The sequence below is a fragment of the Dermacentor albipictus genome, chromosome 9 (genome assembly GCF_038994185.2).
Source record: "Dermacentor albipictus isolate Rhodes 1998 colony chromosome 9, USDA_Dalb.pri_finalv2, whole genome shotgun sequence".
Lineage (NCBI taxonomy): Eukaryota > Metazoa > Arthropoda > Arachnida > Ixodida > Ixodidae > Dermacentor > Dermacentor albipictus.
The window spans coordinates 21711978-21725884 of NC_091829.1; the positions used below are offsets into that span (position 1 = coordinate 21711978).

Sequence of the window (13907 nt, forward strand, 5' to 3'; positions counted from 1 at the left end):
CAGCGGCGAGCACAAAACCTTGTTTTCGAGAGGTGCAGGTCCCTGTACAATGTTTCCACCAAAGACTATCGTAACTAATAGACGCAGCAGAGTGAAGCACCTCTCCAAGTTCCATGCAGCTGCGACAGGGTCTCCTACGCAACAAGCGTACCACAGAACACCTATGAGCGTGCAGGCGCGCGCGCGGGGCCGCTCATTCAGGTGAAGGCGACGGTGGCGCCACCAACTATTAAATAAAAACGGCCTCAACGCGCTGGACCCACTCCCCCACATCTAGTACACTCTACCGTAGTTCTTGTTTTTTTTTTTTTTTGCAGGCAATGAAAGCTTCACTAGAACACCACATACTCAGCAGTAGTCATAGCAATTTGAAATGCATAAGGCCATGCTATGTACAACACGACTTTTATTTTGGCTGGCAAACAATAGTACAAGCCAGAATAGGTAGGCATTTATAAATAATCTGTGAACAAACACGAGATAGAGAAATCTTCACTCAAAACTATAGGGATGACAAAGATGCAAAATGTTATACATGAATGTCTGCTAGGTAAACAACAGGATGCTCCGAGTACATTTTCTGAATACGCAATGTCATGGCTCTGGGTTAACCTCACGGCTTTTGTGAAACTGATTTTTTTTCTACACATGCGATATGCTTCTGTACACACGCTTGTTGACCAAGCACTGTTTAAATACCACGCATTTTGGACACACAAATGCACACGCATTTAACAAGCGAAAATTCATTAACACAGGAAGTACTCTGCCAAATGAGAAATTGAAGAGGAAAAAAATATATTTAAAAAGAGTCACATTGACTACAACACCATGAAAAGTGCCATAGATATCAAGCTTAGGATGTAGGTACTACCAAACGAAATTTCGCACTTCATGTATGCCACCATGCTTCTACAGTAGATTACACATACTATGTCTTCAAATGAGCAAAATGGCACAACACTGCATTATCCTATGCCAAAATAATTGCACAGAAGACAAGGTACAATTTTCGCAGTTCCTTTTTGTAGCCTCAAATAAAACACACCACGGCAGTGGGTTGTGGGAGATGCTTGTGTCATTGCACATAACTGCCCATGAATCCTAATCATTGCAATACTCACCCCTTTTAGAAGTACATACTAAAATCCCAACAATATATTTACTATTAAAAAAGCAGCCAAGGGAAAGAGTGAGAGCAACTGCAAACATTCCACCATATAATGCGATAAAACACTTCAAAAAACAAGAAAGTTAACGCTTGTAAATGATAATTCATGTTGAAGCATGTTAGAATACACAAAGCATGAAGAAACACTAGTATGGCCTGTAGGTTCCAATGGGGCCACAAAACACTGACTTAGTTGAAAGAAACAGAAAAAACATGGCGTCACGAAACATGTTGAAACAAAGGAACAAACCCCACACTTATGATTGCTTTTCAGTGACAAACAAAGATTAAGAAAAAAAACGAAAAAAAATTTGAATACTGCTTGGAAACAAAAACCAAAATTCTATGCCCACCAGTGTGTTCCAATGATGAGATCGAACAAAACAACACATCCAAGAATATGGTGAGAAGGGAAACCAGCAAACAGGAAACAACTCTGCCAGGGATGTCAGCCTTGTTTAAATGCTGCCCTCCGAAAGCATTTTTCCCGCCAAAAGCACTGCCAAGTTTTCTAGTGACTGACACTCACCATGGCGACAAGATGCCACAGGCCAAGACAGCACTTAAGCCAAACACCAGAACTCGTTACGCTTTGGCGGAACACATGGATGTGAACAAAACAAATGGAAGCTGCAGACACTGCTTTCTCTAAATATAAAAAGCAACTTGCCAGTAGCTCATCCAACCATGTTTTTAACAAGCCGCTTACAGTTCTCTGCCAGAGACTGAGAAATGTGAATTCGCAGACAAGACATGCTCCCCAAGAACACGCGCTACAGACGGCTGAAGTCCTTCTAAATAGTGGCTTGCATCTCAAACAGAGCTGCCACCAACTTTAGGCTACGTCAACTGCTGTACCAGATAGCGTTGGTAAAACCTACATCCAGTTTGCTGGGGGCCCTTTTGGAGGTAGTGAGCATTGAAATATTGTGGAACGGACAATTGTGGCCGAGGCAATGCGACATAATGATGACATATCTCGCCCAACCATCCTGATGGCGTAGCTTACAGGAAATAATTAAAAGAAAGAAAGGCAGATGAAGGAAGATGAGTTGGCAACAGGAATGAACTTTGGGCATGTCCAGGAGCACTCAGAACGGCAGTCGGCTAGGCAACATCCCCCCTCCCTTGTACTGCAAGAACCAAGGGCTCTACACCACATCAAGCAACCTGCCCCCACAAACAAACCCACAGGCAATTCTAGATAAACACAATTACATTTAGGACATTGCATGTTATGAATCTTCACCCAAGGGCACTCCGAGACCGATTCATATAGCACCATTAGGTGGTTGCGCACAACTATGACATACTATGACAATGCTTCTCAGCGCCAATTGCCACAACTGAAAATTACAGGCTCCAAATGACTAATAACCTACCTCCTTTGTTTTGCAACTTAAAAATACTACAGCTGTAAATGTACTTAACGGCCCCACTAAAGCATACGACAAATCGCAGACGCTCATACATGAGCACATTATATCAATGAGCCAAATTTTACCCATGCAGGCACACCTTGTGAGCAACACAACCCTGGGTGCACACACGGTATCCGAGCACTAGACCATCTTCAGCGTGCCATTCATTTTTCTATTGCTACAGGTCGACATTCGTACCTGCCCATGATGTTAGAAGTCGCCCAAATGCCAAATTTCTTCACTGTCTCAACATACAACTGAAAACTGATGGTTGCTAGAAATCTTTATTCCAGTTTAAACACACAGACAGCCAGTTTGTTCATGTTTTTTGGAGGGCTCTCTGCATCACAGAAACATCTACAGAAAGGTGTAGAGTCAAAGAAACCACGTGTGCCAGTACAGCAAATTTCCAGTACTTGTGAACCTCAGGTGGGGGATGTCTTACAGCTCACCAGGCGACACGCTTGGAACACACAGCGGGCAACACGTCGCTTTCAGCATGCTCCTACTGCGAGTGCCCTCGCCAATGGTGAACTAGGATACACACCAACACTAACACAATGGAGTAGCCGTGGGCGATGGGACTGTGTTACATGAAGAGTCAAACCTGTACAGTGTTGCCCCCTCCCCATACCCCAAAACTACTGCTTCTATACACAAAGTGCAAATGTGACAGACCAAGCACACAGTACAGTATCACACAAGTAGGTAATGTTCGCAACGTGCACATCTTGAGAGACAGGTTCATTTGGTGCAATATATGTGTTGCGAGCACACATACACATTTGCACGTTGCAGCTGTGCTGCTATGCCTCCCTTTGATGAAGACACACTGCAGTGGGCTTGTGTTTCAGGTCCAGAACTGCAGCCAATACTTCAGTTCACTATGCAAGCACATCTTTTGCAACCACGCACACGTACACATACACACACACAGTATTCTTGTTCAGGCCTCAGCGGTTGCCAATGTTCTCGGGCAACAACACTGTTCTCACTGTGTCATCATCACCGACAAGACGAGAGCTGATGGGCGGTTGCTGAGACAACAGTGGGCAGCACAGCGACGTGCGGTGGTGTGCTCTCCCTCCGCAGGTAGAGAGGCGGGCAGCGGAGTGGCTGCTGTTGCTGCTCGGGAGACGCCGATGATGACGATGATGACGTGCTGCCACATTCTTCAGAGGAGCAGGATGTCATCATCGATGTAGCGGACGTTAAGGGCCCGGCGGCGACGACCTTCCACCGGCTGTTCTTCGAACAGGTCGATGTGCTGCCTCTCGGTCGCTTCAGACTGCAGGTGCACAGAAGCCGGCGACGAACGTCGTGCGAGAGAGCAGGTAAGATTAGTTAGCGCAGCAACCTAATACAACTTTGATAGTGCTTGGCCAGAAGTGTGCAGGCTCCCTTCTAGTGCCATCAGATCTTACATAACACAGTGCCAGAGGGGAAAAAAACAACACTCATTTCACAAGCGGCACCTTAGCCATAAAGGTAGTGTTTTGCAATGGTCAGTCATGAGCGAAAGAAGTTTTATGCTGACTGTTCTGGCTCAACTTTCCCTATGGTAGATCAACTCTCCCTTGCAAGGGAACAAATTCATTTGAAGCCAAACTGATATTGAATGATTGATAGCAGTTTAAAGGGACACTAAAGGCAAATACTAAGTAGAGGTGGACTGCTTAAATACCATGCCAGAAACCTCGCAACACTTGTTTTGTGCCAAGAAAGGACATTATTTATGACAAAATTGCATCTGAAGGATCTAAATGCCTTTTCCGAAATTCAACTCTCCCACCACCCAACCGGGGGATTGGTGACGTTGCATACGTCATTACCACTCTTTGCTGCTGTCGGTGAGTAAAATGGCGCCCGACAGACAGCGGCACCGACAGATAACAGAGCGGTGGATTCGCCGCTGCAGCTGCTTTTTGGTCAAGTGGCGTAGACCATTCAGGCGTCCCACGACATAATTCTCTGCTACTGGCAATTAGTGTGTGTTTTGTGAGCCAGCAAAACCAGCAGAACACTATGCGATAATGAAACTGCTAAAACGAAGCCTTTCAAGTGCCCACGTCATTGTCGAGCGTAATTTCAATGAGTTCTTTTTTCTAAAAATGCTAGAACCGGAAAAGTAGCATTTTATTTCATCTGATAATACAATACAATTATGTTTTTTGCAACGAGTGGTTGAGTACTAGTGAATGAATTCAACTGAGGAGCGCTTTTGTCGTCGAGCAAGTACTTAAATGCCCCAGAGGAGTCTCTAAATCAAGTCCTGCATTAACCTCGGTTTCTCTATTAAGGCTCTTTTCGCACTAATACTGATGCCTTAGAGATTCTCAAGAACCAATCTATCACTTTAGCTTGACTTAATATTTGCCTTTATAGCCCCTTAAATAAATGCCCTGAGACATCATCACTAAGAGACTGCATTCCACGTCCACCACAGTGGGGCATTGAACCCATGACCTCCTGCATAGCAGCAGAAGTACATAGCCTCACACCAGGTGTTTGAGTGCTCAGCCACCTGAGCATTTTCCCCTAACAGGTGAATGGGGTTCAACACTGCTTTTTTTTTTTCCTTCCTTCCTTCGATGAGTGAGCACACAAATGAAGGACAGCTTTCTCTTAGTGATGACAACAGCAAGCTCACCTGCATTTTGATCACGGTGCAGAGGGGCATACACCCTTTGTAAGGTATACAGTTTCAGTTTCTTTCACCATAATATAAAGCATTTGGAACACTGCATTCAGGATGTCCTCGAAACTACACGCGATCTCTGTCGTTCCCCGCAGCACTGTGGGGCTATGAGGTGTTCTAAGGCTGCAATGTCTCGGAGCCCGAGTATTGCTGGCAACAAACACTTAATGCTAATAATGCTTCTATACACAGCAACACACACTTCAAACTACATAATGATGCAGGAATAAGCTCTAGTGAGCTACACAACGTTTTGATGCATATGTGTTTGAGAAAGGAAGAAAGCAGTGCCGAGCTTCTGTCCACAATGTCAGGTGAATCTGCAGGAAAACTGGCCACAACTTGGCTGCCATTTCGTTTACTGTGCTTTAAAATTTTACAGGAGACAACAAAAAGGACATGGACGAACACCACACACGTTTCTCCGTCTCATTCTCACTGTCCCTTGTGTGAAATTCCAGCACTTAGACTGAACTATGTCGTGCCAACTAACCCCAGTTGAAGCCTTACTGAACCTAACCATACTGAACCTAACCACCATTTACCAAGTTTTTATTAGTGAAAATTTTTTTAAAGTTCAGCTCTTGACTGTGGCAACAAAAATTCTACATTTAATGCAAACAACACAGGTTGACAATGCCTAGTGCAATACGGAGCACTGGGAGTATCGCCTGTGTAGTATTGCTAGGAAGTTTTTATACAAAAGCAGTGAAGCAAGTAGCTTTAAATGCACTAGAAAAACTCCAGAAAGAGCTCGGCAGCAAAACAACTGCATGTTTAGCCACCAATGCCGCTGAACACAACAGAACCAGGAAAATCTTGTCAGTCAAAAGGCTCCGGCCTCATAGCAGAGAGGGGTAATGCACGGAAAAGGCAGAGGATTTCAATCTCAGCCTGCTGCGATGAGTCTCTTGCAGCTGCTACACAATGAACCAAGCACTACCATGGGTGCAGGGCGTTACCGCGCGCATGGAGCAGATTAATAAACTAAAAATTATGGGGTTTTACGTGCCATAACCACTTTCTGATTATGAGGCACGCGGAGGACTCCGGAGTGGAGGACTCCGGAAATTTCGACCACCTAGGGTTCTTTACATGCACCTAAATCTAAGTACACGGGTGTTTTCGCATTTCGCCCCCATCGAAATGCGGCTGCCGTGGCCGGGATTCGATCCCGCGACCTCGTGCTCAGGTGAATAAACTACACAAACACATTTGTAGTGGTGCATGCTCTCCCTGCCAGCCAGCAACGTTTGTAGCCTCCACAGTGCTGCAAGCAACAACCATGGTGAAGCGTCCACGAGGCTTAAACTAAGCAACCCAGACTGCCACACTGCTCATTGACTTCTTATGAAGGAAGGATAGATGAAAAAATGTTTCCTCAGAGCTGACACAGGCGCCTTGGAAGTGGTAGGTGCAGCTGTGCTTCCAAGTGCTGCCGCACACACTACGCCTCTCGACCATAGGTGCACAACGGCAGTGCCTGGTAAATCATCAAAGGTAAAAATTGGCATCCACGTGACAATTAGCACAAAGTTTCAAGAAAAAAACATTAATTAAATGATGGAATTTTACGTGCCAAAACCACAATCTGATTCTGAGTAACACCGTAGTGGGGGGACTCTGGATATTTGGGCTACCTGGTATTCTTTAATGCGCACCTGACTCTAAGTACATGGGTGTTCTCGCATTTCGCCTGCTCAGTTAGTTCCATGACTTGTGTTGCCCTACCAGGGAAACCCATACCAGTTTATCAGAACGAAAGCTATGCTCCGAGTTCAGCCTCGTCCAGGACTAACTGCGAAATGGAGTTGGTCCTGGGTTTGATCTCGGGTTTAATCCTAGCTCCTGGAAAAGCTTTCTTTAACTTCAACACTTACCGTTCACTTTGCCGGTGAATGCCAATTTTCCCTCTCGCTAAACTACCCCCACTTTGCGGGTTTCCACAGAACTGACTTCCTGTGTACCCGGTGGAGCTCGTCAGTGAAGTTTAGAATAATTACACCAGTGAGAGACTGAATTTAGAAAATTCCGGAGTTCGGGCCTGCTGGTTCAACATCTTGAAATAGTGCAGTGCACAAACACACAGACAGAGAAGAAAACAGATGACAGAGCCTGCACCCACCTGTCGTATTTTATTTCTCTGTTTGTCTGTGTGTCACTGTGCTTCAATTTGTCAGTGACTGAGGGACTTTGCAACTTTCGCTACTCAATAAGGTCATCTCTCATTCCATACAGAGGAGGCATTTCATGCTGTACTCCTTTATTTATTTTGTTGCATGCAGTAACTTCCTGTTTCAGCCACAAGAAATTAAAATTGTATGTCACTTGTATCTGTGTAAGGTGCAAGGTGTAGACTTCCATTGTTAGGGCAGAGCTCTACTTAACGGAAACCGTGACAGACGGCACCACTAGTCTTATTAATCGAGACAAGTACTAGAATCAAACCTTGCAATAACGAAATCGGCGGGAACGTAAAAAAATTTGCTTTCACAAGAATTTCATTGTTGCAAAATGAGACAGCACAGATAGGTAATGTGACACAGAAAGAAACTTTACTGTCAAAATTCTGTTAACCTACTTTGGCAAGCTTTACACGAGGATTTAGAACCGTACTGCCGACAGTGCAAAGTGTGTAACATGTGTTGATCAGCCGTGGCAGCACAGCCGTGGAGCAGTATTCTCGGTCCTTTAGGGGAGACGATCACTTTTGCGAGATTTTGCGTAAGTTGTCCCAGGACGCAGGAGCAACAGCGTTCCATGCATGCAGCAGCATTTCTCCAGTGCACACTGTTGCCCGTAGGCACCACCGCATCTAGTGTTGAGCACGAAAGTAATCGTATCTCATATACCCGAAGGCAATCAATTGAGATTACAGTCCCTTCACGCAAGTCTACGTATCCGCATGCGACGCCTGTTGGATGGCACAAAGACCAGCATTCTTGAAGAGAGGGATGCGTATTCCCGAATGATCGCTCAATCACGGCCCTATGTGTGGTACTTCACGCTGCAACTGCCATTTCAAGCACCATAAACAATTCCACGTCGGTGGGATGCAGATTTCCTCGTTTTTGCTGCATTTTTGTCACCGAGGCACACATTACACACTGCGCTAGGTGTGCCAAAACCGTCGTCGCATGCTGGTAGTAACATGCGTGCTGCTTCACACGGCCGATCAACAAACAAGACGGCGGCCATTACGTGTTTCCTGCGCATGCGATCACTTCTGGCGCTTGGTTGTTTTTGTAAACAAGGATCGCAGCACCCAAGCAAGTGTAATGTGGTGGTATTTTATGCAATTTTAGTGAGACGCAATCGCATTTGAGCAATTTTTGGAGCCTGCTAGCCTTGTGCGAGTAGGTAATAAGTGGGGTTACGTTCCGGCAAATTTTGTTGATGCAGAATTGCACTAAAGATATAAAGATGCATTTCGTTGTCGAGAGGTATGAAATGCATCGGGTCCTATGGGCGTTCGCCAGCGACACGTAAGTATTTCATTGTTGCAGGATTCCGTTATCGCGAGTTTAGAGTGTATTTAAATCTCATAACACCACAGACATGTGGCTGTGATTTATGGTGGATGAAACGGGTATGCACTGCAACTGAACATGGTAAAGAAATACATTGCAAAATGCCAACCTTGTGTGAAACGAGCACAAACAAGGCAGTAGTTCAGCAGAAGAGTCGTTATTTGCCTGGCATGCTTATTAGAGATCAACCTCGGTGTCTGACATTTGTTGTGATGGTCAAGAAATAAATAAAGCGTGATAACTTTTATGATACATGTTATTCTTCCGGAAAGGCTGCACACCTATACAACCCATAAAATGTCCCACATACAATGGTTAAACAGCCACATGCACCAATTTTCAAATCTACTTTGTAATGAGGAACAAAGATATTCAGGGCGCCTACCAAGCTGACATTTTTAATTTCCCTGAGTTTTTCAGGTTTTTCCTGAGTGCCTTTGCAAAATCCCCTGATAACACAGAACTTTGTTTTATGTCAAGACAAGCCGACATCATGTAGCCCGATGCTGTCACTCTCAAGTAAGCATGTAAAAAAAAAATTTTTAAATTGTTTTAATGCAGTCTGAATAGTAAGGAGCAGTGTTTATTTGATTAAAAATAGAAAACTGAAGCGAGGGGTTACTAAAATGTACTGTGAATAAAATGTATCTGAAAAAAAAAGTAAAGTCCATTAACATCTTCAAATATGAATAAAAAGAGATGCTTACAGAAGTAGATATTATCGAAAATGAGCTATTTCTATCGATTGATAGCAAGCTCATTGGTATTAGACCAGCTGGAAAGTCAACCTCAACTGCCCGACTTACTCTCAGCCCGTGCACAATGCCTCACTGTTGCGTTTCACTGCTGAGTTTATTTTGTTTTGTGTGAGGGCCACCTGCATTTTGGCGTCAGCCAATACTTTGCTTTTTGAGCTCAAGCTCCTTCAAAGAAGATGTGGCACAGTTCCTTTCCCTATCAATCTTCAATGCGATGATCCCTTCTGTCCTCGTTCCCCCGCACGTACGCCCCCCAGACCATTTGGAGCATTCTCTTGGTCAGTTGTACGGTCAACATCCGATTTTTCGGACTTCGTAGGAGCCGCGAAAACGTCAGAAAAATCTGACAGCGCAAAAAAATGAATGCATGTCTTTTATTGCCCTTAAGGGGGGACGCGGGTCTTGAAATCGCGAAAAATGGTCAAAAATGGCAATTTTCAAAAATTGCGTTTTTGAAGTCTTTAATGTCCCAACTATGCCTCTACAAAATATTATGGCTCAATTCCTACTCGATGTATAAAAGAAACGGCAATTTAGAAACGTCGGCGAGCCGAAATTGAACGCCAAGCGGGAAGGTTTGCCTCATTTTCAAGCTGCCGTAGCTCCGCGCGACGCGAACCGATCGGCGCCATCTTGGTCTCGTTTGAAAGCTGGTTTCCCGCTCTCCATTCTGGCGCCCCTCGGCACGCTGTAGACCCTCGTGCAGCGGAGCGATCGGCAACCCAGGCACCCGTTCTCAAGCGCGAAATCGTCGCGAGGCAGCCGCTGATTGGGTGAAACGGGCGCCTCCCCGAGGCGCAGCCCTCTGATTGGCCGTGACGCATGCTTCGCCTGCCGCGGCCCCGCGGCCGCGTTTTCGACTCCTTCACGTCGTCTGCTTTCGCCGGCGCGCACGTCATTTTTCGCATTCCTCTTTGTTTCCTAGCATTTTTCATTCTGCCTTTTTCTTTATCGTTCTTGTAGATATTTTGGCTATTGAGTCGCTTCTTTTAACCACGAATTTCTTGCTTTTGCGTGCCCGGTGTCGTTGTTCCGCGAGTCACGATGGTGCGAGACGCGCGCTTGAAAGCAAGCACGCGAAAAGTAGTCAGCAAAAAGAGGCGCGCATGAAATAAGAGCGCTACATCGTCGAGAACTACAGCTTCGGTGATGCCGAAAGCTGCTGTGCCCTTCGTTGATGCGGCTGGACTGAGCTCGCCAACAACAGCTTCGCCGGTGGACGCGGCTGGACAGTGCCGATCGGTGTCAACTTCGGTGTTACCGCAAGTCTCTGCAGTGCCGGCGGATGCGCCTGGTCTAAGCCCGTCGAAAATTCTAACTTTTGAGACGCTGCAAGTCGCTTCGGATTCCGTGTCGTCGGAAGCGGCCGAGCCGGCTGACCTAAGCCTAACGTCGACTTCGGCGTTTCCGCACGCCGCTTCGGTGCCGACGGACGCGGCTGAACCGAGCTCGCGTGCTCAACGCTTCGACGCGGTGTTTTGCGCGGAGTGCGCGGGGCGTGAAAAGTACGCAGACAACATTAAAACTTCATTGGCGAAGAAGTCCGCGACTTCCCGCAAGTTCGAGCGAATGAACGTCGGCACAGCAAGTGAAGACAACTTTCTGAGCTTTTTTTTTTTTTTTTTTCTCAAGTGCCAATGCAATACAGAGGTTTTCACAATCTTTGCATGAACAGATTTCTGTGAGTTTGGTGTTATTGTGTTCAGTAATGACTGGGCTGCATGCTAAAGCATTAAATTTTTCCATATGATAGGTAAACAAAAGTGGCAGAGTAAGCAAAACTTTGAATGCAATTTTCTCAGCTTTGCTTTTTCGATCAAATGCCTTTGCCTTACAGAACTTTTCATACTGTTTGCATCAACTGATTTTATTGAATTAGGTATCATTTTTTTCAGTAAAACCTCAGCTACATCCTAAAGCTTTCCATTTTTCATTAAACCCAATAGACTAACAATTAGGTCAGATGTAAGCTAATTACTCCCGCATTGTTTTTTTCTTCCTACTTTGTTATTCATTCATGACCTATATGATCACTTTTTAAAAATTTTTTTAGCTTTAGGATGTGCAGTGGGCCCTTGGAAATGACAGCTATTCTTTGAAACTAGATTTTTTAATTAAGAAATTATCATAATGGGTATCATAATAATTAATAAATTATCATAATTATTTTGCAATATCTTCATTTCTAGATGAGATATATAAAATCTGAATATATATTTGGGATCAGCATTCAAAGATATATCTGCATGCCAATTTTCAGGAAGATATGTTAAGAAATAAAAAAAAAGTTTTCAAGACCCTCATCCCCCCTTAATACCATTTCAGACCTGCAGTCGGGGCAAACAGTACGGCAAATCGGGCGGAGAAGGGTTCTTGTGACTGAAATTTCAGATGTTCTTATACATTAGTGCAGACGGTATCGGCAAGCCGGGGCGGTTTGCCCAATGAGCGGGGGCGTAAACGTGAGCGGCCAGATTGGTGGCATCATCTAGTGGTGCAAAGCTCAACCACAGAAACACAGAGCCAATTACTATATTCTTCTTAACTGCTGGTGTAAATTTTCGACAGCGGTGTAATCGTGTTCACCATTACGCTGCTGCCAAAAATTTGCACCAGCAGCGAAGCAGAATATAGTAGCTTACTGCAATTATAGCCTTGTGTTTGGCTGAGCTCTACACCACCAGGCAGCTGCATCGTTCCGGCTGCCCACGTTAACGCCCCCAACCATCCGGCAATCCGCCCAAACCACCTCCGTTTGCTGGAATAGCAGACATGCTAGAAGTCTCAACTGACTCTATGGGGTCGCCGCAAAGCCATTCTCAATATCGGGCATGTCCCAAAAAGCGGGCGTCCGAAAAATCGGTCGATTGTTCACTGGCGGCTCCTCCAGCCGAGACACAACTTCAAAGACAATTCAATACGAATCCTCTCTTTTACTCGAGCCAGAATTGGGGCGACTTTCGTTCCCTTTCAATAAAATGACAGCTTATTTTCCCCTGATAGAAGCACAAATTCCCCGAATTTTCCCTGAGTATTTCCAGTCCATTCAAAATCCCTGAATTCCTGGTTTTCCCAGTTGGTATTCACCATGATATAAATATTCAGTGGGCCAGCACCCACCAAATAATATCTTCGTTCCTCATTACAACTTCTAACTGGCATAACATACAAGAGCGAGCATATCTCCAGACACAACTTTGTATGTTCAGTCACCACCATCCTTGCCTCCACATGGCAGCTTCACCGCAATGTGTTCTGCCTTGCTGTGAAGCCGCACTCGGAGGCGCAATCTGCGTACAAGCCACAGCCACATTTTGCAAACTCATTGCAGTAGTAGCTGCACTACAAAGGGTTGAATGCAATTATATTTTTATGTCCCTTCCTCACTTTTCTTTTTTACTACATATGCCTTGTGACAAGTTTCTAAATAACAACATTAACTTTAATAACACCTGCAGACAGGCTAGATGGTGCATTGCAGATTGACGAAAAATAAGCGCACAAGAATACACACGCAATCAGCCAAGAAAGACACAGGAAAGGCACTGTCCTGCGTCTTTTTCGGCTGTTCGTGTGTGCCTTCCTGTGCGCTTATTTTCCGTGGAACACTAACTTTAAAAAGTAATTTTCTGACCTTATGGTGCAGGTTATACTCGTGAAACTGTGGTGCACTACAAGCAATGTGCACTAGTCAAACAACAAATGCAGCAACGCACACTGAATAAGAAGCGGAACACCCCACCACTTGGGCACAACCCCCCTAGCATATACAGGACATCTCTTTCGAGGGAACGTTAATGTGCCCTGCCACCACCAAGTACAGCAGCCCCAGGAAGAAACCACCGAATTGCGCCTTGTGCACTGAGAAAACCCCAAGCTTTAATGCCAAGAAAGGTGCAGGCATACGACACAACACCCTGAAAATTTTACGCCTTCCAATGCGTACTTGTGTCTCGCGACAATTGAGTGTTAGCCTCACGTGGACGTATAAAGCTCTATTTACACGGCCGCCATCCGCCCCATCCTATCACGGCACCAGCACCTGGTCAGAGAAAGCATTTCGTAACCAGCTTCTCCTAAAAAACAGGAAACTGGGAATGTCGGCTATGCTCTTAATGTTGCCGGTGTCGAGTTTTTGAGAAGAAACCAGTGCCAAAACACTCCTTGACATCACTAGGGCAAATGACGGCTGTGTGAATCGGGCCTTACTGTAACACCAGTCAAAGGATTAGGAGGGTGGTGCCGACAGTGACATATTGCTCATTGAGTCTAGCTAAAATGCCCTCACATTCGCTTTTTGGCTGGGGTCGCTTTCAACAGGCGGTATGC

General features: G+C 45.3%; 1 protein-coding gene across 9 annotated transcripts in view; it reads right to left on the minus strand.

Moving 5' to 3' along the window:
* Positions 1–389: 389 nt before the first annotated feature.
* LOC135901987 (lysine-specific demethylase 4A-like) overlaps positions 390–13907 on the minus strand; it is a 69196-nt gene continuing 55678 nt past the window's right edge. For 6 of the 9 annotated variants that reach the window (XM_065431883.1, XM_065431886.1, XM_065431882.1 and 3 more), the window contains one exon: positions 390–3880. In XM_065431883.1, the coding sequence (XP_065287955.1) occupies positions 3598–3880 (283 nt within the window). In that variant the 3' untranslated portion in view covers positions 390–3597. The remainder of the gene's footprint in view (positions 3881–13907) is intronic. The other 3 variants (XR_010564346.1, XM_065431888.1, XM_065431887.2) reach the window with 2 other exon arrangements.